This window comes from Talpa occidentalis, unplaced genomic scaffold (assembly GCF_014898055.3).
Source record: "Talpa occidentalis isolate TD23 unplaced genomic scaffold, MPIMG_talOcc4v2.1 talOcc4.5, whole genome shotgun sequence".
Lineage (NCBI taxonomy): Eukaryota > Metazoa > Chordata > Mammalia > Eulipotyphla > Talpidae > Talpa > Talpa occidentalis.
The window spans coordinates 122509594-122536388 of NW_023604861.1; the positions used below are offsets into that span (position 1 = coordinate 122509594).

The following is a 26795-nucleotide window of genomic DNA, read 5'->3' on the forward strand; positions in this document are numbered from 1 at the left end:
TTGCCTTGCCTGCCGCCCGTGGTGACTGCACCACATGTCTGGGCATGTCTGCCAGATGTTTCCATCTCCCGCACTGCAGTTTCTCAGAGGCTCTGTGCCTTCCAGGCTGGCCTCTCCTCATCTTTCCAGGGGTCCTCTGATGCCATTCACCTGTACCCTTAGGCACCCCCCACCCCGACACACACGCTTTTCTCTGTGTCTCCAGCACATTTTTCCCAGATATATTCTTCAAAGATTTTCTCTAAGGGCAAGTACTGTATCTTGTTCATCCCTCACAGAACCTCTCTATAGCTCAGTTCCTGGTCAAGGAAACGGGAAGAATAATCTTACCTATTGTATAGGTAACAGGACTATAGCCCATGCTGGGCAGTGAGTGCCTGATTATATTCACCATTCCTGGGTCTGCATAGCTAGCGAGCTCTTGAAGGAAGAGCATTTAAAAGGGCACCACACCTGGAGTCACAACTCTCGGGGCCACGTCCCTGCCTCCCCTTCTCACGTGCCCTTGGGCACATCTGTAAAGATGGCAATAAAAAATTTCTGTATCAAGTTCCATAAATTCCCCACAATAAGACATCACCTTGGGACCTCTGTGGGCGTTTTAACACCATGTGGGGCTTCCCTGCCGCTGCACCCATGTGCTCCAGGGCACTTCAGCTGCTGCCCGCAGACTCATCCCTTCCAGCTCTAACACACATTTCTCCTTCGCTTCCTGCTCTTCCATCTCTGTGAGGTATCTTTCATCTAGTTTTCAATAATTCTGATGCCTTTGCTGTCAGGCCTTTGCAGGAGAAGGGGAGAAGGATGCGGAGGACCTGGGAGCACTGTTGCTCTTCTCCCTCCAGCCAGCACTCAGCCAGGCCTTTGTGCCAAACCCTCTGGCCCCTGATCACCTGAGTTAGCTGGGGACAGGGGCTGAAAAAGCAGCCTGGCTGTTGCAGCAGGTCCCTGTGTACAGGAGACCCAGGACTGTCCCCTTCCTCTTGGAATGGCCTTTGGCTCTTGGCCGCCCATGGGGACTCTGGAACATACACGACTCATCACTTTTTATAGAGTCTCCTATCGTTGCTTTTTTGTAAAATCCTGGCTTCAGAGGAGCAATTTCTCAGGTCCAGATGGTTAGGCAATTAGACTCTGTGGCCAGATTGATAGCCCTTCCTGGTTGTGTGCCCTGGGCAGGCTCTCTGCCTCAGTTTCCTTTTCTGCAAAGTAAGAGTGATGGGGGATAACTACCTTACGTGATTATGGACAAGAGTGAATGAGCTCAGTAGGTAAAGACCTTGAAACAGTGCTCAACAGAGATGAACCTGGAGAGGTGACGTCGCACCTGGTGAACCTCCAGCCAGGTAGCGGCGGTGTTCTGATGCAGTGGCTCTCGAGGCTGAGTGGGTATCAAAGGACCCGGGAGGGCTCATTATAACAGTTTCTTGGGGTCCATCCCCAGATAGTTTTAATTCAGTAGTCCAGAGTGGGCCCCAGAATTTGCTTTTCCTCGGGTAACATTGATGCAGTTGGCTCAGGGACCACATTTTAAGAAGCAGCACCTTGTGATATTATCCGTACCCAGGTGGCAGGAGCAGCTGCTGGGCTTCAGGCACAGTGCTGGGCTCCTTCCCTGTGCTGGGGAGGTTGTGCTGAGGGTCAGCTTTTCCTGGAAGCTAGTGACTGGCGGGCACATTGATAGAGCACTTGAACTCTCTAGTACCACTAACCACAACTGTCAAGCGGCAGCCTTCATTCAACTGGTATTTATGGGGCATGTGATAAACCCAGCCTGCATCTAGCACCATGAAATTCACAGAGCAATTTCAAATACATTTCCTCATTTCATACACACAAAAGCCTGTGAAGTAGGTCAAGTATTAATATCGCCTGCTTTTACAAGGAAAATGTAATTACAGATGGAAATGTAAGTGTGGCGTACACGGGTGTCTGGCTCAGGATTGCATAGCGAGTAGATGGTGGAGGCTGCCTGGCCTCCCCCGCTGCTGGCCTGTGCCTCTCTGGGTGTTCCCTGGGACTCCATGATTAGGGCCCTGCAGGCAGACAGTAGAAGGCATAAGCTCTGCCTGCCCAGATACCCCCAGGCAGAGGTGAACTGCATATAGGAAACTCTGTTCTAGAATAATTCCCAGGCAGACCGGGGCCTGGATATGCCAGTGAGGTGAGCACACATTCCCACGCCTGTTGGTGTAAGAAAGAGGCACCAGACAGCTGGAGTGGGTGAAGCAAGGGAAAAGCATATCCCAGGCTGGGCCCTGGGGGAATGGGCCGATGGGTGTTGTTGGAGAGGGGCTTGCGAGGTGTCTTGGCACAAGAACTGCCAAGACCACAGGCGGGAGCTGGGCAGCCAGGGTTTGGCTGGGGTGGTGGGAGTGAGGATGGCACGTGTAGAAGGGAGGCCCACGGGCCATCTTGGTCAGGGCAGGTCTCCTGGGCTGGACTTGATCTTTCGCTTCCTCTGGCTGCCCTGGAGCCCAAAGCACCTGCCCACCTCAGGGCCCCTGTGCCCAGAGCCACTTTCCAGGAGCCTCTGCCATCTCTCCAATTGCTCTGATTAGAGGAGGAAAAACAAGCCAGGTGTTACCAGGAAATGGTCTAATTAGCACTTACTGCTGACGATTTCTTTTTTTTTTTTTTCCTTTTTTAAACCCTGGACATTTTTTATTCGCTAATCATCTCTCAGTTCAACCAGCTCAGAGCTGCACACGATTTACCTTTTGATGTTCACAGAAGAGAACTCTTGAATTTCAAAGAGCCGGCAGGGATTTGGGGGAATCGCATGCAGAAGCTGGAGCCATAATCAAACCTCATTAGAGGGTATTCTTTACACAGGGTGTTCCCTCTCTCTCTGCATCCCTCTTCCTCTCCCTCTCTGATTGGGGGTTGGGGGGGGCAGCAAGGAGGCTGGTTGTTGGGTTTTGGGTTTGTATGTGTTTTCTTTGGGGCCATCATGTTGAGGGGCTCCTCCTCCCACCTCCTGCCCCTCCCTGCCCCACCTTTCCCGAAGGCTCAGGGCTGGGTGTCAGGTTTCTTTCCCCACCTTACACTAGTTGCCATGGTGAGAAGGAAGGTTTCATAAATAAAGGCAGTTTCAGGCAAAGTTCCCCTCTTAGAGAGTCTGCATCCTGCTTCGAAAGGGCGGCTCTCCAGAAACAAGGTTCAGAATGGTCCTCTCCAAAAACAGGGCTCAGAATGGTCCTCTGAGAGGAGGGACTCGCAGCACCTTGGGCAACCCCCACCTGAATCCCTTCCCACCATGCATGGGACTTTGGGTGTTCGAGGCTGGATGGTGTGGCCTAGGAATGTTTCCAAGGAACTGCATGGTTTGGGGTATTCAGGAGATATAGGGTACAGCCATCGGGGTCAGGCCTTGAGATCCAGTGAACCTGGAAATCCAGCCTTGCCCCCCGGGTGCAGATCCACCGCATAGGAGGGTCAAAGATCACAAACAACACACAAAATAAGAATAATTGATACCATTTTTCATCACTCAGTATCAAGCATGGTGTTAAATGCTTTAAATATATTTTCTCCTTTAATTCTTCCAACAACCCTATGAAATAGATACTACTATTATTATCCCCATTCGACGCATGGGAATATTTACAGCACAGAGAAGTTCAGTAACTTGCCAAAGATTGCACAGCTTGTAGTAAGTAGCTCTGAGACGATAAACTTCTGGAGCACAAAGCTCATATCATACAACCAGTGCCTAGCACACAGTAGGTGTGCATAATCTCTTGAAGGGAAGGTGATAGGCCAAGAGCTGTGCTGGAACGCTACTCCTACAGAGAGTAGCCTCTCAAGGACCCTGTCCCTGGGGAGATGTCCATCCAGAGAGACCAACAAAACCAACCTCCAAGCCCGGCAGTGATGAAAGCCACGGGAAGCTTTAGATGCAAACTGCTGAAGGATCCCAGAGGAGGAAGCAATTAATTGTTACTAAGGAGGTTGGAAAGCTCTTAGAGAGGAAGTGACAGTTGAACTGGTCCTCGTGGCAGAGGAGGACAGAATGGCTCTTGCCAGGAACAAGCAGGATGCCTGCAGACTCTGGTGGGAGGAGGTGGGAAATGGTGGGCAGCCACGGGTGGCTCCAGATTTGAAGGGTCTCAGTGAACATGCTGAGATTTGGGGTGGGTATAGTGGGGGCATTGCAAGGGTTTTGTCAACTTACTGCTTTATGTTTGCTTTGCAAAGTCACATGATCAAGATCAGTCCTGGGCTTCTGAAGTTACCCTGGAGGACACAAAGGGACAGTGTGGGCAGGCAGAGGGTACTGCAAAAGGCAGGGGGAAAGAGGTTCAACCAATATAAGAGATGGAAGTGACTGGAGTGGCATTTCTAGTGCCACACCTCACTGATTTGATGTGATGCTTCAAGAAAAGGCAGAATGGTTGGGGATGAGCCTGGCATCTGGTGCCCTGGTGGGGGAGTGTCAGTGACTAGGTGGTGGCAGAAGTATATGCCTGTGGTCACAGGTGGGCCATGTGATTGGCCCAACCTCATACTTGCTCTGAGTTTTCTCAATTGCAATGGCATCTGTAGAGGCAGGATGGCACAGGGCAGGTTTTCTATGATCTGAGCAGATGGGGTAAAGGAGGAGTCCTGGAGCCCTCAGTGGCTTTTCAGGCTTTTATTGGGATTTTACTGGGTACACAGCAGGTAACGGGCAGCCCTCCAAGCCTCCAGCAAGGCTTTACTCTTTCTGGGCTCTCCCGCCTTCTCTCGTGGCCTCTGCTTCTCTTTTGTTCTTTTTCCTCTATTGTTCCATTCTCCTTCTTCTTCTGGTTCTGCTTCTACTGTTTGCTCTGTTGGCGTCCCCACGACACCACCCTTATAAGCCCTGTATCAGCCCAGGTGAACTCACCTATGCCCACACCCTACTCCAGGTGCCCGGCATCAGGCATGCATTCAGGACCGCAAGGATCCATCATCAATCCTAATGGCGGGAGGGCAGAAAAGCCTGATACTTTACCTTACCCTACAGCATCTATTTAATACAGCTTAATTCATGTATTTTGCCACTAGAAGTCATAACATTCTTTCCTCTTTCCATCTCAGTGTATTAAACCGCACCCCTATGAATCTGATCCAGGAAATCATATTAGTGGATGACTTCAGCAATGACCGTAAGTAACAGCGCTTTCTTGTTTGGTTGGCACACGGCTGCTCCTGGCCCCTTGTACCCTTATAATGTGTGGAAGTGAGTCCACGGTTCTCTGGGGATCAGGTTTCTAATAGATGTGGAAGACTTTAGTGCCCATGCAAGCTGAGTGAGATAAACCTTACACGTAAAAAACAATGTCTTGGGTTCTCTGCTGTAAGTCTTGGAGAACCTAAACAGGTAAATTTAGCAGGTTCTGGATTGTGTGTGTGTGTGTGCATTTGTGAATGTGTATTCTTAGGTAAGGGTAGGAACTCTTAAAGGACAGGAACACACACCCTAGAAGCAATTGACATCACTCACAGCCCTCACTCACATGCTGTGATAATCTGCCAGCCTGAACTGAGGCTAGCACACCCACCCCCCTTCATTCCCTTGAGAGGATCCCCCTGGGACATCCCAGCACCTGGCCTTGACACTGTGAGCAGCTGTCTTCCAACCTTTCAAACATGGATAATCACTGTACCCAAACATCCTATCAGAGACCTGGGTCCCACACAAATCCACACCCCTCATCACTTTTCCCAAGAAAAGCATGAGGTATTTTCCAGCATCTCTGTGACCGGTGTGGCAGATACAACAATGACAGAAGCAGTGCTAAGTTTCAAATACTGGTAGTACCAGTGCCTCCTCTGAGAGCCCTCATCCCAGCAGCCTGGACACTGTTCCCCACAATCAGCCCATCCAGGCAGAGCCAGGGGGAGCAAGGGTGACCCCTAGGAACAGATGCTACCCCAGGAGTGAATCCCTCCACTTCCCAGTGCTGATGCTGGAGGCTGGGTAGTAGAGCCATGGCCACGCTGCTCTGTAGGAAGCCTGGAAACCCTCCCCTGTGACACAGCCTCGGATCCTGGGATGTGACTGATGCTTATGTGGGTTGTTCTCCATGTCTAGAGTGATGAGGTTAGACTATAAGTTCCACAACTTGGTGATTGGGTCTCCCTTCTCTAGTGAGCAAGGAGGGGTTAGCAATGGGGCAATACTCGTCCAGCCCGGCAGTGAGGCTGGCGAAGGGAATGCAGCTGGATTCACTTAAAGCAAAATAGCTCAGTGTTTAGAGCATGGACTCCAGCCAGACTGCCTGGCTTCAAATCCAAGACCTGCTTTTTCCCCAGTAGCCTCAATGGGTCTCAATTTCCTTGACTCAATGGAGAGAGCAGTAGTATATATATAACACAAGGATTTTAATGTGCTAATGCTTTGGAAGTGCTCGAACAGCACGTGGCCCCAAGGCAGCCTCTCTGAGTCTTTGCTGCAACACGGTAGAGTGCTGAGCCCAGCAGAGGGCTGAGGTGGGAAGCAGTGAAGCAACCGGAAGTGGAGTTCAGAACATAGGAATGGCCTGTCATGGAGGTGATGGTGCAGATAGGCAAGGTAGAGGCAGCCCAAGGCGAGGGCTCCGCTCCCTGGCTCATGGGGACTTGAACCAGCTGTGTGTGGTAGAAGACATGCCTCTCAGACCCCCTCAGAAGTAAGTCTCCTCCACAAACAGGCCAACATCGGAAAAGAAGCTCCAAAATGTGTCTCATCCATTCTCCAGTCTCTAATCTCATGTTTTTAGGACTATGAAAAAGGAGGCATGTTCCCAGGAAACATGCTAAGAATCCCCATCCCAAGTGTTTCCCAGCAAGTTCCCACGTGCCACGGGTCCTGCATGCACTGGCCGCGGTCAGTCCTCCCTTCCGAGGCCTACAAGCGTCCTGTGGTCAGGACAGTGCCCCGTGGTCTGGGTGGGGGCAGCAGGTGGGCTGACTTACCTCCTCTTCAGCCTCCCTCCCGGGTGCTCAGGCCATGTAACCTTTTGTCTTCGCAGCTGATGACTGCAAACAGCTCATCAAGTTGCCCAAGGTGATATGCTTACGCAATAACGAGCGGGAAGGTAGGTCTGCGGCTGGGTGCCCTGGGGTGGGAGTATGGGAGTGGGGGTGTGTGTGCACCTTGGGGTGTGTGCTTGGTGTGCATGGGGGGGGAGTGCTTGGTGGCTCCTCCGTGGTCTTGCTGGATGATGGAGTGACTGTGGCGCCCCTGGGCCATTCGTCTCACTGCAGGTCTGGTCCGGTCCCGGATCCGGGGTGCCGATGTGGCCAAGGGCACCACCCTGACTTTCCTGGACAGCCACTGTGAGGTGAACAGGGACTGGCTCCAGCCGCTGCTGCACAGGGTCAAAGAGGTAAGTGAGGCTGATGAAAGGGCAGAGCACACCCCGATACTTCATGTGCTGCAAAGTATGAGGGTGGGCATCTTTAACATGCCCATTTCACAGATGTGAACACCGCCTCAGGGAACTGTCCACTGCCTAGCCGGTGCTGCCAGCCCCAGAGCCTTCCATCCTGCTTCAGCAGCCTGTGCTGGGCTGTGCTTGAGGTTATTTCCTGCTCGCTCTTCTGATAACTTCTGGATTCCTGTGTAAACCACTTAGAAGAGAGATAGAAAATTCCATGAGAGAGCTTTTTGGGGAGGCGCATTCTCGAGCACGGGTGTAGTTGTTAAACCCCACTTCATGATCTTATTTCCTGAGATTAGGAAAGCTCGTACACTTAATGTCATTTAGAAAAATCCCTCTTTCCCTCTTTTTGACATCAGCCAGGAGAAGAGGTCTGGGTTGAGAAGTAGCTATGTGCAGGCCATTCAGTTGAGGGGCTTCGACTGGCTCGCTGCATCTCTCTAAATCCTCCGCTCCTGCTGTGCTCCGTGTGCAGCCCCGCACTGTTCCCCGGCTTCCTATCCCTGGATTCCCTTGTCCTCCCTTGAAGGAGGACAAATCCTCCTTCTCTTCAGGGCCTCGCTCTTGCTCCAAGAAGTCTGCTTGATTGGGATGGCTCTCAGGGAGTTGACATCATAATTTCCTTTCCTGGGCTTAGCGCTCTGTCTCCCCAAGCAGACCACACACCCAGTGGGGGCACCCATCATGGCCTCATGATGCCAATGGTAGAATGGGTGCCTGGTGTTCAGAAATGCTAATTAAAAGAAATCAGATGCAGTGGGGAGGTGATAGGTGAGAACCGAGGGGAGCAGCTGGCTCTCTGCCCTATGTTAACTCACACACATTTACCAAGCACCGATTTGGGCCAGTTTCAAGGGAGGGTTGAAACAGACTGTGTCAAATGCATCCACACCCTGCTTATTATTAGTTCACCAATTTGGAAGCTTTCAGAACCCTATAGGTTGGGGTTTTCATGGAGGCTTCATGACTTAGGCAGATTGATTAAATCATCAGCTATTGGCAATTGAACTCAATTGCTCTTCTGTGTCCCTGGCTTATCCTGTAGGTCAGGGAAACTTTCACCTCCTTCCCACTCCCCTTCTCTGCTGCCTGGTGCCCCTTCCCTGGACTCCAGCGCTGAGCTTGGCCTCCCTGGCTGTGCTCCAGGTCCCCACAGTTGTGTGAGCTGAAGCTTTCCTAGCAGAGCCTTGGCCTGACTCTGCCCCTTGCAGGTGCCAGCAGCCTCGTTGGGCTGCAGAGGTCCCCCAGGCCCTGATTCTTGATGGCAGGGGCCGCTCTGCTGAGCCATCCCCCTGGAGACAGGGAGCGTGGGCACGTCTGAACCCGTGTTTCCACGTGTCCTTGTATGTGTCTTGTCTCAGAGTGAAACGTGATTTGATCTTGTGAGTAGAAGTGGAAATTTTAAGCTGTAATTGGAGTGTAGATTTTCAAAAATAGAAAGAAATAAGAAAAGGGTTGGGCTCGAGCTGTCAGACGCTGTCCACAGCTGGTGTTTTCCACTCGAAAAATCTCCTCGGTTTCCCCTCTTCCCTTTAATTACGTGATGATACTTGAAACGAGCCCCGTGTTGGGTTTTTGGTTTTTTGTTTTTTGTAACATAGGCTTCTTTTCCTGCCTCCTTATTTACATGTTCTTTGGTAGGAAAAAAGATTTTAAGAAATTTCAATCCTGGTAGCGTTTGGTAAATGTCTATAAATATTGGCTTGCACACGCTTATAAGCCCTTTTACGTGCTTTCCTCTCGCTCCTTCCCAAAGCCTTGGGGAGATGGGATAGTTTGGCAAATAATGTGTCTTCATAGATGAAGGGACAGAGTCCCTCAGCATGTACTGATTTACTTGAGGTCCTGCATATTCTAGAAGGCAGGATGGGAACCCACACTGTCACCTCCTTGAGGGCTCCCTCTTTCTCCCCCTTCCCTGCCCAGGCCAGCTTAGAGACCCCACGTGTAATCCTCCACTCACCTGTCCACCCCTAGATTCCCGGGGCGGATTCATCTTTGTGTCTCACGATTCCTAAACCTTAGCAGGTGCTCAGTAATGAGAGTGACAGTGAGACAGGAGTGATCACCTCTAGGAGTTTCCTAATTGCTCATCACAATGTGGTTTTAAGGATACGAATTGGTAAAGAAAGAAGATGTAGGACCACCGTGTAACTGATGGACTTTGGCTCATGCATTCAGCCTGTCATTGCTCCTAGTGGCTGTGCTGGGGTCAGGGAGGAGTGCTCAGCTTTGTATGGGAGAGGAGAGAAAAGAGGGTGTGGTCCTGAATCTGCCAGGGATTCCTCCAACTGCCTGCTTGAGTCTCCCTGTGGGCCTAGCCATTCAAAAACAGATCCTGGAGCATGCAGGTAGTGACCTACGTTGGGCCTGAGTGTCTTTCTGGTGAGCCCCCATTCCGAAGATTGACCCACCAGCTTTGCTGCCAGCTGCTGACACAGTGTCCCCAGAGGAGTTGACAGGAGGCCTGCTTTAGCTAACATTGATGAACACCTGCGGCCCACTGGGTTCTGGCAGGGGCTGAGGGATATGAAGTGGAGCAGATACTGACCCAGCTCCCATCACTCAGAAAGGTTTGTATCTGGTTTTGATGGGCCACTCGTAAAGTCTCCTGCGGTCCCTTTTCAAAACCATGGCCCCATACAGCACTCAGCCCCAAGTATCCCTTGCCACCCTCTGGTCTCCATGACTCTGAGCCAAGCATCACCACAAAGAGATCGTGGCAGGAATAATAGAATGGAAACCCTCAGACCTTACAGGGAGAGCACACCAGAGTCTGCCTTAGCCTTTCAGGCACAGCTCTTGCTAGCTTCTGGAAAAGCCTGTGACCCAGGTGAGCAACCCACATTTTATTTTGCATCTGTTTCCAAATATTAAGGAAAGATTAAAAAACAGTATTGGAGTTTGGTGTTCCCCAAGACCCCCTTAAGTTCAATAAATTACTAGAAGGACTTGGAACTTAGCAAAACTGTTATACTCATGGTTAGTGTTTATTACAGTGAAAGAATATGGATTTAAGATCAGCAACAGGGAAAGGCCAAGGGGTTGCAGCTATAAGCTTCCGGTTGCCTCTTCCATTGGTGTTCAGGGACAGCAGTGACTTCTCCCAGCAAAGATGTTTAGCTTCACACACAGAACATGCAGACAGGAACCCACCCAAGCCTGGTGTCCAGGGTTTAATTGAAGGTCAACCACATGGACGTGGCTAACCAACCCATAGGCTTCACATCCCTCCAGAGGTCAAGTGGAGTTGGAACCACATGGCCCAAGACTGTCCTGCACCGTAAGTTACATTGTTGGTCTAGACCATCTGATGCAGACCAAGGCTTCCAGGCAATCAGAGACACTCAGAGCCAGGGCATTCTGAAGACTTAGAAATAACCTCCCAAGAGCTGGGCAAGGGAGACACGTATCTTTGGGCACAAGGATCTCCACAAAGACTTGATGAGGCTGCAGAGACTCCAGAACTCAATAAGCGAAGGCAAAACAAAGACCCACAGAAGGTTGTTCTTGGAACTTCTAATGACATTGGAGAACTCAGGTCACAAGAATATCTTTGGGGGGGGGGTGTCTGTGTGCGGGTATGGGTGGGTGTGGCTGTGCGTGTGCATACCATGTGCGCAGACACACAGACACACTGTGACAGTGGCCAGCGAGGAGCCCGGAGAACCGTGGCAGCTGGGTAGGTGCCATGGTGACTGTGAGGGAAGCATCTGTGCACGTCCCAGAGGCAGAAGCGATGCATTGAAAATGAGCATTTCTTTCCACGCGGGCCAATTGGCTTCGGAGGCACCTTGTCACTGTCAGGATGAATCACAGGTGGAGGCTGAGAGGGAATTAAGTCTGTGAACATAAGAGCAGGCACTCAGTGGATCTGAGCTTAAAATAAGAAGACAGCCTCATTTGGGGAAGAGACTGAACCAGGAAATTAAATGGCTGCGGGAGAAACAGGTTCCTACCTGTGCCAGCCGTTGGTGCTGGGTACTGGGGAGGTGGGCCTGATCTTTGCCCAGACCCACTACTGTCCCTGCTATTTGATTTGCATTTAGCTGTGAGGCTCTGTGCTCAGCTCCACTACCCATGGGGCCCAGGTTCCTCTCCAGTGTGCCAGGTACAGGGTGTCCCCTCAGAATTAGAAAACATTTTAAAAAATATATGTGATGCCTCCCAGGAGGTGAATTTATATCTTTTTTGTTTTGGAAATGGTCCATGAGTGACTTTGGTGCCTATAAACAGGGTGGCCTAGAGGAGCAGTGAGTGATAAGGCTAGAAAACATGATACAGACCTATTCCTGCCAGTCCTAGAGGTCAGACTGAGGAGTCTGAACCTTGTCCCTGAGCCGGTTTTTACTCATTCAGCTGCAGAGCAAGATTGTGCATCAGAAAGATGACACTGTCAGTCACGTGTAGAATGAGAAGAAAAGGGAGTGGCTGAGGGCTGGGGCCAGGCTTCTGTGCATGACTCCAGGCGTGAAGGGCCAAGCAGGGGCAGGATCCACTCAGAAGAATCCTTCTAGTATCTGCAGGATGGGTCTGGTGATGGGCAGAGGTGACGCTTCTTAATTTAATGCTGGGAAGGAAGGGGGCGTAGGGGTTGGCTCTGTTAACCCCTGGAAGCCAGGGGGAGCCAGGGCTAGAGGAATAGAGTGTCCACAGGTGATAACTCAAGTTAGGAATCTCGCCAATGCTCTTCAACAGCTTGCCTAGGAACCATGGCCTAGAATGAAAGTATTTGGAAATCCCAAGTGGTTTCCGCTGTGGGTGTGTGGCTTTGCTTCTTGGGGCTGCAGGCTTGATTGGGGTCACCTTCCTGGCTGAGTGTATCCTTTGCCTCCTGACGAAGAAGGACATCTCCAGGCCCCTTCTTCCCCATGTCCTCTTCTCGGGGTGCAGCATGGTAGAGAACTGTGGTTGGGGACAGCTAAAGGCTCTGAGGGTTTCAGGCAACTAGAGAGGTTTCAGCCTTCAGAGCCTCATTTTATAGATGGGAACACAGATCTGGGGAGGAAGGTGCTCGGTCAAGGCCCCAAAGCCAGACTCTGGCACTGCCGGGGTGAGCCCCTTCCAGTTCCCTGATTCCCGCCAGTGACCTCTCCTTCCACGCTGAGCTTGGGTTATGTTTTCTAGGACTACACGCGCGTGGTGTGCCCGGTGATCGACATCATCAACCTGGACAGCTTCCACTACATCGAGTCTGCCTCGGAGCTCAGAGGGGGTGAGTGGGGCTCACACCTTTCCCCCATCAGGGCTCTGGTCATTGCTGTCGGGGCACCAAAGTGAGAAAGTCACTGAGGGGTTTGTCTGAGATGCAGTCCATGGCCTGTAGTGTCAGTCACTCGATATGACCATGTCCATTGGGCCAGGGAGTGGAAGGGCCAGGCGAGTGGGCAGGACATTCCCAGCCCCCAGTCCTCTGACTCCAAGACAGGGCTCACTCCGGGGCCTGGGACTGTGGCAGACGCAAGGAGCCCCTGGCTGTGTGCACCTGAGCCATTCTAGCTCCTCAGCATGGGTCACCGTCTTCTCCTTGAGGTCTCACCCCAGGACCCATCTGAGGTGATTCAGCACCTCACAAATCTGCTTACGCCATCAGAGGTTCCTGAGCAAGGGCCACATCCCATAACTGACCATCTTGTCCCCCTCGGCTCTACCCTGGGGCCCCATCCAATCTCTGCCCCTTATTCCCTAACCCCACTGAGCAGAGAAGGCTCAGGGAGGCAGCAGGTAGAGAGAGTGGAGGCCGTGAAAGGGGAAGTTGGCAGTCCTGGAGTAACCAGCTTGGGGGAAGCCTGCTGTCCCTGGGACAGGCTTCCCCTTTCATGAACTTCTAGAAATGGGACAGAATGAGCATGCTCTGCAGGGGCATCTCAGAGACCAAATCAACCCAGTGTGCTGTTTCTAGGGTTTGACTGGAGCCTCCATTTCCAGTGGGAGCACCTCTCCCCACAGGAGAAGGCTCGACGCCTGGACCCCACTGAGCCCATTAGGTAAGTCTGGACAGGCAGGGCAGGCAGAGCCACCACCACGTGGTCCTTCCTGCTGTCACATGGTCTGGGGAGGCATTCTGATCAGATGCTCAAAAGATTGGGTGGAGACCAAGAGACCCCTTCACCATGCCATCGCCACTTGTGTTCCTGGAGATGGCCGTGCAAGGGGCACTGTAGCCTGTGCTGTCCACCGCCCCCACCCCCAACACACACACACATACTATGGGGTACTTATGTTTCCTGCTTAAAGTTGGGTGGGTCCCGAGGATCCCATTTGAGGCTCTGCCAAGGGAATAGATGGTCTCTTAAGGCCAGGCGCAGAGCCCCCAGGTTTCGGATGTCTGGCTGCACCCCCGGAGGCTGAGTCAGCATGGCTATCAGTAGGGGCTGATACTAAGGCCACTGCTACTTACTAACAGCCACATTTGCTCCACTCTGGGAGAACTTGATGGCCTCAGCTCTGGGCTGCTTTTGCAGGGCTGTGCACGGCTCGTGCACTAGCCTGAGCTACCTCCTCCCAGGCCCCCCTGTGACTGACTGCACTTGGTGCCAGCTGGCTGTCTGGGGTTCAGGGCCTATTTTGGGGCCCCCATAGAATAGAGCATAGGAGTTCACCCAGTGGGAGTGCCTGTGTCCTCATTAGCAAGAGTATTTGGCCATGGTGGTCTTACCTAAGACTGGGGTGATAAGCATGTCCCAGACCCGTTGACATCTCCAGGCTATGTCAGTGTGGGGGGTGGTGTGTCAGGAGGATGGGAAGCGGGTGCAGTACACAGAAGGAAACTAGATTTCTCCTGCCAGTGACCTAGGGAAGCCCACATCTTCAAAGTCACATCTGTATCTTGGGGGTCTGCTATTTAGTAAATGTCTGGCCATTTTCCATGGACTAAAGTCAAATTGTGAGCCGAAGGGAATATGAAGAGCTAAAAGCTAGGATGCTCCAACAGGTGGAGGAGTGGAGGACACTCTGTTCAGGGGCCTTGGGCTCCCCTGCCAGCCGTGTACTCCCCCCAGCTTTCATGGCCTGGAGCAATGCCAAGAGAGAGATTGGAGCCAGAGGCCACACCTGACAGTGCCCTTTATTTCTAAAGGAAGAGGAACTTCTGCCCTTCACACACACTCGAGCACTGCTGTGAGTGTGGGCAGAGGAGTCCTGCCTTCCAGACACCTCCAGGGGCAGCCCAGCTATGGCCGGGCACTGCGTGGACAGCGGCCTCTGGGGTTCCCCACTCTCTGCCAGTGGTGGGGTTCTCAGGCAGCATCTCTGCTCAACAAAGAATAAGTGCTTCTTGGAATTAGGTTAGTCCTCAGGGGACAGCAGGGTGTGGTGACACCAGGACACAGGCCGCTCACCAGCTTGACATAGGAGGACATTCCTTTGGCCCTCTGGACCCAATGAATGAGGGACTGGGTCCTCACTCAGGGCCTGTGGGGCCTGCCAGGGTTTGGCCCTCCTACCTCAGCTATTGATTCTCACAGACTTACCCGCTTACCCTCACTGGATTATTTGGTTGGATTCTGTTCCCCAGCTGCCTTTCTTCCTCTGTACCCCTTTCCTTACCAAATGACTTTCTCTGACATCTCTCCTGGCAGTCAAGAGAAGAAGATCTTGGGGTGGGACCCCAAGAAAATAAAATGAGGATGAGGGTGTATTTGTTTGCTTGAGCTGCTATAATGGAGCACCACAGACCCATGGGCTAAACAGAAATGTGTTATCGCACATCCCAGGGGCTGGGAGTCCACAAGCCAGGTGTGGCAGGGTCGTGACTGCGGAGGCTGCATCAGACCTGGCTCCTGGCTGCCAGTGGCTGCCTTTGCCTCTCTCTGCACATGGTCTCTCCATGCTTGTCTGTGACAAGGTCTGCCCTTTTTCTAAGGATGCAGTCATATCGGATTAGGGTCTGCCCCAAAGACCTCATTTTAATTTGACTGCCTCTGTAAAGACTCTCTTTCCAAGTGATGCACATCCTAAGGTGTTGGGGTTGGGACCCCATCGTATTTTAAGGGGCTGTAACTTAATCCATAACAGAGGGATAAAGAGGGAACAGGGCGAGAGCTCCATCTTAAGAAATTGATGCGCTGTTAATCGATGCTGTCCTGACCCTTCTTCTCAGCCCTGGTTTGTGGCCCACTACTCCTGCCCCAACTTGGGGGGGCCACACTGCATATGGACTGGGTAAGAGGCCAGTGGAGGCCCCCGGGCTCACAGACAGCTGGAGTTCTGATGAGCCCATCCCTTACCGAGCACGTGCACTAGCCTGTCAGCAGGTCGAGAGATTTACAATAAGTGGTAAACCCTGGAGCATGGTCTGGTTTTCAGTGCATGGACTATTTATTAGCCCTCCTGAGCAGAAACTAAAGTGGGAAGAAAATGCCCTGGCCTCTGGACTGCCAGGGAGGAAGACACAGACTTGCCCGCTTATACTCACTGGATTATCTGGTTGGATTTGACAGTGGTCCCCTCTCATAACCGATCCTCCTTCTTCTCCTTCCCCATGCGCAGGACTCCCATCATAGCTGGAGGGCTCTTTGTGATGGACAGATCCTGGTTCCAGAAACTGGGGAAATACGACATGGCCATGGACATCTGGGGTGGGGAGAACTTTGGTGAGTTGCTCTCTCTCCATCCTGGGGCGGAGCTGGGGAATCCTGTGCCCTGGGGACAGGTCCCTGGGAGGAGGGCCAGCGAGATGGGGAGCGAGTCACTCATGTGGGGGAAAACTTGGTGGACACCAGACGAGTGGTTACTGGGAGGGCAGAGGAACAAGAGTTTCTCCCTGACATCACGTGGGGCCTGGGAAGCACACCCAGACAGTGTTAGGGGAAACTAGAGATGCACAAGCAAGGAGACCCAAGGCAAAGACCAAGTCCCAAGGGCCAGAGGCAGGCTTGAGCTGGGAGCTCTGAACTTGGGAATTTGGAGGTGGCAGGACACTGGGGGTAACAAGAATGAGGAGCAGGATTGACAGTGGCATGTTACCATCTGGAGAACATCTGTTGGCTGCTGTATGTGTGTAGCACTAGCACCGGGTTAATGAGAAGAGTCTGGGGTACCTGCTATGGAAACTTGGGGCCTCTGCTCTCATGCCCTAGTGCAGACAGAGGGGGTGTAGGAGCTGTATCATAGATTCCCAAGCTGTGAAACAGATGGCCAGGGTGGACAAACTGGGGTGGTGCTGAATATGCAGCTACAGGCAAAAGAAAAGTCAGAGAGACCTACTACATCTAGCTGATGACAGAGTGACCCTCCAGTTTCCTCCGTATTAACTCTGCCACCTGAGGGTGCTCCTGGTGGTTATTGCAAAAGTCCATTGAGGTAAGGCTACAAAAGTTGTGGTACTGTACGGCAGAGTAAGCCTCGGTTCTTCCCTTCCTTCCAGCAGGTGAGTGGAGTAGAATGTAAGCTGCAGAAGGGCAGGGGTCTGGTCTTTTCATTGCTGGCTATTTCTGCTGCTTAGTGTGGTGCCAGCCACAGGGAAGCATCAGTAGCTATTTGTTGAATAGATCACAGTGGAGGACAAGGAAGCCGCATCCAGGTGCTGGGACCCAGCCCACTCTGGGCAGCGGGGAGTGGGTCTGGCCCGGGGTCTCCGAACATTGTGCCAAGTGAATGATCCATGGGCTCATCCTGGCATCTAGCAGTAATCCTGTGCATTGTCCTCCGCCATTGTTTTCTCCCATCCCTGCCTTCCGAGTGTTTTATGGCTTTCTTCCTCAGTCACTAAGAGTTATTTCTTGGAAATTTATGGCTGCTGGCCTGACCCACAGCATCTGTTCTCCCAAACTGGGCAGTGTAGAGAAATCCATCAGAAAAGTCTGACTCCTGCCAATACAGGGTTGGATTGGAACCGAGGGGTTGACAAAGCAGAAGACTCCAACCCCCTTCCTGGGACAGAATGGGCATCTTTGGTGTGGGGTTTGAGGTCAGGTCTGCCTGCCCCAGCCCTGTAGGGCTTAGAACCAGGTAGGCCCTTGGTGTTCCCAATGGGGCAGAGATTCCTGTCTTCCTGGGCAGAGTGATCAGATGTGCTGATGGTCAAGTACCACTTACCCTCCCTCCTGGAGGCTGGGCCTCCACTGCCTCATATGTTCTGTTGTTGAGAATTCTTTGTTGAATTGTTAGAAAATTCTAAGTTGAAACCCACCTCCTTCCTGGGTCATCTGTGGGGGCTTGTTTCACACTCCTGAGTCACCCACCCTGAGCCTGAGCCTTTGGCCTTCACTTTCAGGCCTCACCTTATTTTTAATGATGCACATTCTGGTCCAGTCTACCAGCACCTTCTCTGGACACATGTGCTCAGATGAAGCATCAGTGTCATCTAGTATGCTTCCTAGTGGGCTGGAGTCCTTGGCCTTGACAAGTGCTGACTCAGATAGGGAAGTGGGGAGGGAGGGGCTGCTGGCAAGGTGTGGGAGAGACAATTTGCAATACTCCCCCAAAAGTTTTTAAACCACCAAGAAAGCCCCGGTGGGTTGGTGTCACTGGAAACTTGTCCATCCCAATAGTCCATGTTCCAGCCTGCTCCCAGCACTTTCAAAACTGTTTCTGGACTTTTTTTTTTTTTTAAGCATTTTTATATGCCAGAAATATAGTGCTTTTCCAGGGGTGGCTGCAGCAGAGGACAGTCAGCTGTGCAGGTGGGGAGAGCTCAGCACCTGTGTCCATGAGGGTGGGAATGCGATGATGACCAGGGTTCAATGGGGCTGGACAGTGATGTTTTGGAGCAGCAAAGATGTGCTGCTGCCTGAGAGTAAAAGAATCCCTGCTCTAGGAGATGACAGTGGGTACCCTACCCCCCAAATCACCAGTTCCCAAAGATGTGCTCCCCTCCATGTGGCTCATATCCACCTCTCCTTCATCCCCAGCACTGTCCTGAGTGTCCCCACCTCTGTTCTACTCCCTCCAAGCCATCCCCCCACATTCCTGCCCAAGTGTTCTCCCTCCCACTCTCCCTGGCCTGGCACCCCCAGGAGTTCCTTCCTATTCTTCATACCCAGGCCCACATGCTTCAGCTGTGTTCCTCCTTGGCCTCGCCCACCCCTCCTGCCTTCAGTTTGGAGGCTCTGACAGAACTTGCCCCCTGCCCAGACATACTTGATGCTCCACAGTGACCTGAGACTGTCTCGAAGCCTGGCCTTCCTTCTCCATCCAGAGCACAGCTCTGCGCTGCCTTCTCTGCCTGCCCTCCACCCCCTCCTTCTGCACCCTGCTCTCTTCTGCATCCTGGCTCTGAGTCCTCTTACATACTTGTGTGTTTATTCATTTGTGCCTGCTGCCTTCTTCCCCAGAAACCCAGAGCAAGAGAGAACATACAGGCAAACTTCTTGTTCTTAAGGCTAGAACAGTGGAAGCCACTCAGAAAACCTGTGTTCTGAAGGAGAAAAGAGAAAGAGTGTGTGTGTGTGTATGTGTGTGTATGGGGTAGGGGGTGGTGGCAAAACAGATCCCATCAGTGAAGCTGCTTCAAAATAGGTCAGCTTGCATTAAGTGGAGCCCGTGATAATAGTAACAGTGGGTAGAGGTGTTTTTCCAAAGATTGGGGCTTCTATGTCTATGTTATGTTGACTTTATTTCATAGCACCAGAGTCCATGGGACAACTGGAAAGGGCCCTGGGCAGGAAGACCAGAAGCAGGCTCTGTGACACATGGCACATACCCTGCCAGCCCCACAGCTGACTGCCAGCTGACCCCCACTGTGTGCTCCAACCCCTGACCTCAGGCCATCCTTCTGCACAACACAGCTAAGGGGAAGTGAATAGTTTTGATAATTATATCTGCAGTTCAGCAATAAGAGCAGGCTTCAGGGAATTGTGGCTTTTAGTTGGTTTTTTAGAAGTTGTTTAGCATTAAAATCAGATGCTTAAACTCCAATTTGCATAACACAAAATACTTGTAATATAGCTACTGCATCTATCTACTCACATCTAGCAGCATCTTAAAGCTTTTCATCTTTAAAAAGCTTTAAAAAGCTGTTGCCCAGTGAGGTGTCAGTGTGGTGTGTGTGTGTGTGTGTGTGTGTGCGCACTGTGCTTGTGAGCTCAGCTGCTGCATTAGACAGCCTGACTTTGAATCCTGTAGACCAATCATTACTGGTTGTGTGTCTTTGGGAAAGTTACTTCAACTCTTTGAGTCTATTTCCAAGTCTTTATAGTGGAGAGTGTGATCCTGTGATAAGGAAAATAGCTTCCCCAAAAGGTAATCACCCCCTAATCATTATGTTCAAGAAAAAATTATTGTGACCTATGTTAAGTGGTAAGGAAGACTTTATTCAGAGCTGGCATGCTAGACCTCATGACTCCTACAACATGGGAGATGAGGCTCCAGTAACTCGAAAAGGGGGGGGGGGACTTTGAACCAAGTAGGGAGGTGGGGGTGGGAAGTCAGCTTGTGGAAAATTACTGAGGGGAGATCAAGGGGTGGGCGATACTTAATAAACTGGTGTAAGGATTCTTACCAGGGTAGTCAGATCTCCAGCCTGGGAGACTTGCTGAATTGACTTAGAATTCTTGATTAAACTGGCTCTGTATGCCCAGGAGGACTGGGGGTAGGGTCAAGGCTGCGTTAAGGGCTTAGAGGAGCCTGACTGAAGTTTGGTCAAAGGGAATGTCTTGTCTGCCTTGATATGTTAACTTAGCTGCCATAGAGACTCTATAGATGTGATTTGGGCTACTATGAGTGGTCTGAAGTTGGGAGATTACTTTGGATTATCCATGTGGGCCCAGTATGAAAGCAGAGAACTTTCTCCAGCTGGAAGCAGAGAACTGGACAAAATAGAGAGATTTGCAGCATGAGGGGCACTGGGCAGGCTATTGCTCAGTTGAAGATGGAGGGTCAGATGGAAACAGCTGGGAGATGCTCCTGGGCTACAGCCAGCTCAGAGAAGGAAACCACAGTCCTACAACCACAAGGAACTGAGTTGGGCATAAACCCTGATGAGCTTGAAGGTGGATTCTTCTTGAGAGCCCTCAATAAGGAACACAAACCTGCTGACACCTTGCTGGTGGCCGAAGACTCTCATCAAAGGGCCCGACCAAACCTACACATGAGGGGTGTGTGTGATAGTTTGTGTCGGTGGCAATAGAAATGCTGGAATCCCACATCACAGGACCTTGTGATGATGGATTGGAGCTGAGCTTCCCCACCAGGCTTGGAGCTGTCCACATTGCTAAGAGAGCATTCCTCAAACCCGCTGGGTGGTTTGCCCCTGCAGCTTTCTCTTCTGACCTCACCCTTCCTGTGTTCACTGGCTCAAGGTTAGGAATATGACATCATCTGAGAAGAATGGACCCTGGATGTAGCCAGGTTGTCCCAGGTATGTGTGAAGTGCAGTTTTAGCTCACAGATTCAAGGCTCTTTTATGGGCCAACAAGATTATTGCACTCAAGTCCATGTATACATTACAAAATAAGATCAGAGCTGCCTGGCCCATGTGGCCCTGGGAACATAAAGATCATTGAAAGAAAAGGTCCCTGTCATCACATACTTATGTGTGTGGACTTATGAACAATATCCAGAGGAGTGTGTGCTACTGACACCTTGCTGGTGGCCCGAGACCCTCATCAAAGGGCCCAACCAAACCCACACATGAGGTGTTCACCCACCGCCGTCTGCTCGACTTCCCTGGTAGCTCTTAGCTCGGCCACAGGCAGAGTGGAGAATGAGCTGTGGATACAACCTATGTCTGTGTACAGTATTTGAGGCTCCATTTAAAATGCCCCATTGCATTCAGTGGAGCCCTGTTCTAATGCTCCCTTGGCTTCTGTTTAGAAAACAGGCTATAAAGGAAATCTAAACTAGTATGGCTGAGCCATGGCCTGTGAATAGCTGTGGTTTCTTTCTTGGGGAGAAAGCTGTCCTCTTTTCCCTGAGTTGCTGTCCGCCATCATGGGATGGTGGATGGGTGTTAGTTCTGGCGAAGGTGGGGGCTTTTGAAGCTACTACTGGGTTGATGAGATAAAAGAAAAAGAGGTGACAATAGGGTAGGGAGGAGGGCAATTTGCTCTCAAATATTAATCTGAAGTTTAATGAAAATAAGAAGTTAACAGTGCCCCCAATGAGGATGGAGTAAATTTATACCTCTCCCTGCCTAGAATTCGAAGTGGATTCGGGTCTGCATGACATTCATCACCAGGGAGATTATGCGGGTGCTGACTCAGCGAGAACACCCTACTAACTCTCTAAGTCGTTTTTTTTTTTTTGCTCCCCCCTCCTTTGCTTAAGAAAGTGATGACTTTGCAGGAGCTGCAGACCTGGGTCTAGACTGTGCCTGGAAGGCCCGCCGCCTCATACCTGGGCAGTTCTGATCTGGGAGCCCCCACTGCAAGGACATCGAGATTAAAAGCCTTCCTCAAAGCAGCCACTGGACCCAGCTTGCCTCCTGGAGGGAGGCTTGTCACTCCCCTGAAGTCAGTGGTGCAGGTAAAGCTAGGGCAGCAATAGACTTTAAACATTCCAAACTGCAGTACCTGCGAATCATAGCACCAACCTGAAATCTCCAAGCTGCCTCACTGGAAGATTCCACCCCAGGGCGGGGCGCATGGTGCAGGTCAGCTTGCCTGTCTCAGCTTGCCCAAGCTGATGTCAGACAGAGAAGCCCTTACCCATCTCCTGCTGCAGGTTCCCAAGGGCGGCATCTCTGGCCTTAAGATGAACAAAGTCAGGTCTGTCAGGATTGGATGAATGAGTCGCGGGGTAGAGATGTGGAGCTATGAGGGATTTCTCTCTCCTCCTGCTCCTTAGTGAGTGCTGTGAAGTCACTCTTTGTATCCTTAGCTGTGCTGATGGGTGGTGCTCAAGTGGAGGGAGGTGTCAGGGCAAGAGCTTAGGCTTAGGAGTTGGGGGACGGGCTTCCATTCCCAGCTGCCTGCTGTCGCTTGTTCTTTCAGAACTGCTTCTACATAGTAAATTAAGAGTATCCCCAACTGCGAGCAGGCTTCAGGGAAGTAGAGTGATTGTAACAACCTGAAGGAGGACTGAGCAGAGCCTTCCTAGGAGGCAATGAAGGGGGCATTTCCCTCTCTTGGCTTATGTTTGCAGGATCGAGATATTCTGAAGTGTTAGGCTAAAATGCCAGACACAGGAAGATGAGGAGGAGGAATGGTTTCTAGAGGTGGAGGCGAGGAGGCAGGCTGCATCCGATCGGAGGATGCTGATAGGAGACCTACTGCATCTGAGGTGGCCAGTGCACCCTGATAGTATCTGGCAGCTACAGCATGCTGGTGCTGGAACTAGAACTGGAGTCACGGCTGGTAGAGAGGAGGTGAGGCCTTGGGCAGATGAGGAAACAGCATCAGAAGACATCCAGGGGCAGCCTTGGGGTGAAACAAGAGAAGAACAGCCAGAAGAAGGTCATGGGCCACAGTCAGGGGACTCCAGGCAAGTTCCAGGGCCACTGTGAGTTCGTTTCCAGACTCCTGCAATCAAGCATGTCACACAAATTTTTGGTTTTCCAGTGCATATAAAATTACATTGACACTATACTCTAGATATAATGTAATCAATTAGAAGTGTTTTATTGCTAATGAACGCTAGCCATCACCAGAGACTTCAGCAAGGAATTGTAATCGTTTTCCTGGTAGATGGTTGTGTATAAAACACCATCATTTGAGATGCGCGTACACTTGTGCACAAGATGTACACTTGTGCTTTTCAAGGGTGGGGATTTCTGCATGACTGTGGCAGAAGGGAGAGGTTCGATCAATTCAGGGAGAAGTAGAATGCTGGGCAAAGGAACACAGGGAAAGAGACAGGTTGTGGGGCATGGGTGGGAGGGATTGAGGCACAGGTTGAGGGATTTGCCTTGCAAATGAGGAGGGACATATGTCTCATTTGAATACGTGGACAGGAAGAGACCATAAACGAAACGTAGGCATATTTTTGGAAGAAAGCTGGCGCGAAATTTGTAAGTTATATCTAGTAGCGGGGCCTGCATCTCCAGTTTTGAGGGGTGAGAGGATTTCCTTTTTGGGAACTGGAGCAGATCGTGTTTTGAGATGCCAGAGAGGAGTCGAATGGAGCATTAGACCTGTTAAGGAAGACATCTTGAGACTAAATTTGCACATGTGCTAACACAGTGGCACGCACCAGCCTCTTCGGCCTCTGGAGCTCTCTCTGCAAGGTGGGGATGTAGATGTGGGCAGTGGTGCTGTGGCTCCGTGGCTCCTGCAAACACCAGGCTGGGATCCACAATCCTAGTTGTGCCCCAACCGAAGGCTGGATCACCGCGGATCCTAGATCTTTATGGAGAGTCTCAATATCAGATGTTAAGTCCATGAATTGTGTGCGGGGAGAAGGAGGCTGTAAGTCATCTAGGAAGTTGCAGGGGGGCATGGTGGGCGATGCTATCCTGCCCTCATTTTGAAGAGGTTAGCTGCAGGGGAACATTGCTTTATAACTCACTTCTCTTTTGATTGTAATTTGAATTTTCACATTTATTCTCAAAATTTCATTTCATTTGATGTGGACAGTTTCCTGTGGAGTGTCTTTATAATCTTCATTTTAAGGAACACAGCCTCTGTGAGGTCAAACAGGTCTCCCCATTAATGTGGCCAGCAGGTCACTGCACCCCAAGCTGCCCCAAGCTGCTGACCCCAAAGCCAGACTCTTCCTGTTTCTTCCCCCAACCCCATTTTCTTGCCATCATTCAGTACAGTCTTGAGAAGCTCCCTCTTCACCTGGCATCTGTGTTGTCCACTGTGAGGGAAACCTGAGCCTCTAGGTAATTAGCTGTGGCTTGTTCAGGACAGCACCTGGGCAGGTAGAGGGATAGGTGGGAGAAGGCAACAGTGGTGATGTTGGTGTTAAGGAAACCTTGCCTGCAACTCAGTGGACTTTCCGAGGACACATGGCAGGAGGCACATGGGGGTACAGGGTGGCTGAGGACAGGTGATTGAGAGGACAGGCGAGGATTGCATTAGGAATCATTGCCCATGCCCCTGCTCGGAGAGTTGGAGTGAAGAGGACAGAGAGCAGGAAGTGGAGGGACTGCCAAGGTGAAGAAACCCAGGAGGTGGGACTCAGGTGCTGGATCGGGTATGGGGCATGTTTGTAGTGGGCAGGCACCAGAGTACTCACATCTGGGTTCCCTGCTCTGGACACTGCCCCACCAGGGGCAGACAACCACGGGCATGGATTTTTCCTGAGCAACCCTCCTTGAGCTTGCCTGGGAGCATGGACCAGGCAGGAACTTCCAGAGGTACAAGGGCTTTCCAGCGGCGAAGTGGTCTGTGGAGTCGCCTCTGAGCCTGCAAGCCCTGAGCTGGGTGCAGTGAGTCCTCACCCTTTCCTTGGACCTCCATCCTGTGTCCCTTCTCCTAGGAGGGGTGCAGAGCGGTGATGGGGGGATATGGCTGTCTTGCAGAAATCTCCTTCAGAGTGTGGATGTGCGGGGGCAGCCTAGAGATCATCCCCTGCAGCCGAGTGGGCCATGTCTTTCGGAAGAAGCACCCGTATGACTTCCCGGATGGAGACGCCAACACGTACATAAAGTGAGTGCTTGTCCCAGGGCTCGTGGGGGCTGCCGAAAGCTGAGGGCGTCCCAGGTTCTTGGGTAGTTTGCCTGAATGTTCTGGAGGAATAGGAAGTGCGTGTCCATCCCTCCCACCTTTGCCTAAGCAGGGGGGTCAGGCCTACCCATCAAGCTTCAGACCCTCGGCCCAGGCTGTCCTTCATCGACTTCCCCAAGTCATGGTCAGGCCCCACAGTGGCCTTGGGGTCTTCAGGTCTCTGGGAAGCTGTTCCAGGGATCAGGCTCTGGGTATTGTTTGAAGTGGGGGGCAGGGGAGATGTTTTTGCCCAAGTTCTAGAAGACCCACCCTCCTACCCCTAGGCTGGGTCACCAGTGAGGGTTTTAGGAAGATTCGGGAACAAGAGGCACAGTGGATGCAGCTCACACGCCTGCTACGGCACCTCTCCTGGCAGACCCTGAGCCACTGGCTCCTTACCTGGGGTGTTCTCATGTGCTGCAGGGGTGGGGTGGGCTGGGGTACAGGATGCAGAGGCCGGACCCCGTGACCCAGTGGGGCTGCTCGCCTCTTCCCTGCTCGCTCCTTCATACACCCTTGGCCTTTGGTTGCTTCCTTCTCTATTAACCTTCCTCTTCTCCCTCCCTACCTCATCTTTTTCACCAGATTCTGTCCTTTTCCCTAATCCTCTTGTTAGTTGTCATCTGACAATGTCACTTGCCACTTAATCCCCTTTGCCTTTTTGTCTGTCACTTGGTCCATTTGAGGACGGGAGGGGCTAAGCACATTTTTTTTATTTTGGTGTCTTTTTCTTCCCTGATCGTGTAGCTTTCCTCTTCTACGTCTCTCGTCCTCGGTTTTTCACACGCAGGAACTGATCTGGTCACTCGCTGACTCAGCCATCTCAGAGGATCAGGATGTGAATGGTGGGGGAGTTAGACACCTTTCCAGAAATCCAGTGGGTGGGGGTGGAGCCAGGAGAAACCCAGCCAGCCCAGTAGCCAGGTGGGAAACAAAGGCAGGGCTGGGGCTTTAAAAGGGAAAGTGAGCTGGGGACATCTGGAGTGGGAAAGTGATGAGTGTGGCTGTGATGTGGAAGCGGCTGGCCTGGGACCGAGGGGCAGAACCTTGGACTCAGAACATGCCTTGTCTTTGAGACGGGCCCCGGCCGTGGGCCTCCTGCCCACCACTGGTGGGCCATCCAGTGATTGAAGAAACCTGGCAACTGTCTGCTGAGCAGCTTCTGCTTGCTGATGGCAAGGCCAGTGGACAGGGCGGCAAGGCCAAACTGCCTTCAGGGCAGCAAGAACTGGGCTGTGTGTAGCCTAGGCAGTTTCCGGTCAAGGGTCTCAGCTCCAAACAACCAGCAATCTGGAGGAGTAGGCCGTTTCCAGGGAGCCCCCAGTCCTCTTACTCAGGCCTCAACAGATGCTGCCCCCACCTGCCCCTGGCCTCGGATTGTCTTCCAATAGATTTTCTGTCTGCTCCAGGACTCTCCCAGGTATCCAGCCTCCCTGCTGCTGAGTGATGACATTGTCCCTGTCAGCCTCCCTCTCTATTTTCTGTGACTTTTGGGGCCAGACGCAGAGCAAATACCTGATTAACAAAACCAAAGGGTGCTGGCAAAATGTCTAACAGAGACAGCTTGATTACTTAATTCTTTACACCTGCACCAAGCTGATCACATGGCTCACGGGAGGCCCATTGGGGTTGGCTTTCCCTTTGGAGACGGGCCCTCAGCACATGCCCTGTGTAAACGGGGTGGGGGGGGGTTACCTGGAGAAGGAGCAGGGGTGGGGGTGGGGAGGAGGTGGGGTGAGACTTTCACACAGGCCCTACCTGTCCTTCTGGGTTCCTGGTACCGCAGGGACATGCAGGTTTTGCTGGCTCTTCCCCCTATTTTTATTTTTCTTGAGAGCCACAGAAATTCTGTTTCTGGCATTTTTTTTTTTTC

The 26795-nt window shown here is 51.8% G+C and overlaps 1 protein-coding gene across 1 annotated transcript in view; it reads left to right on the plus strand.

Annotated features, from left to right (window-relative positions):
• GALNT14 (polypeptide N-acetylgalactosaminyltransferase 14) overlaps window positions 1-26795 on the plus strand; it is a 183696-nt gene that overhangs the window by 142299 nt on the left and 14602 nt on the right. The window contains exons 4-10 of the mRNA XM_054701225.1: window positions 5065-5132; window positions 6981-7046; window positions 7216-7337; window positions 12519-12606; window positions 13294-13378; window positions 15882-15985; window positions 24739-24865. Coding sequence (XP_054557200.1) covers window positions 5065-5132; window positions 6981-7046; window positions 7216-7337; window positions 12519-12606; window positions 13294-13378; window positions 15882-15985; window positions 24739-24865 — 660 coding nt within the window. The remainder of the gene's footprint in view (window positions 1-5064; window positions 5133-6980; window positions 7047-7215; window positions 7338-12518; window positions 12607-13293; window positions 13379-15881; window positions 15986-24738; window positions 24866-26795) is intronic.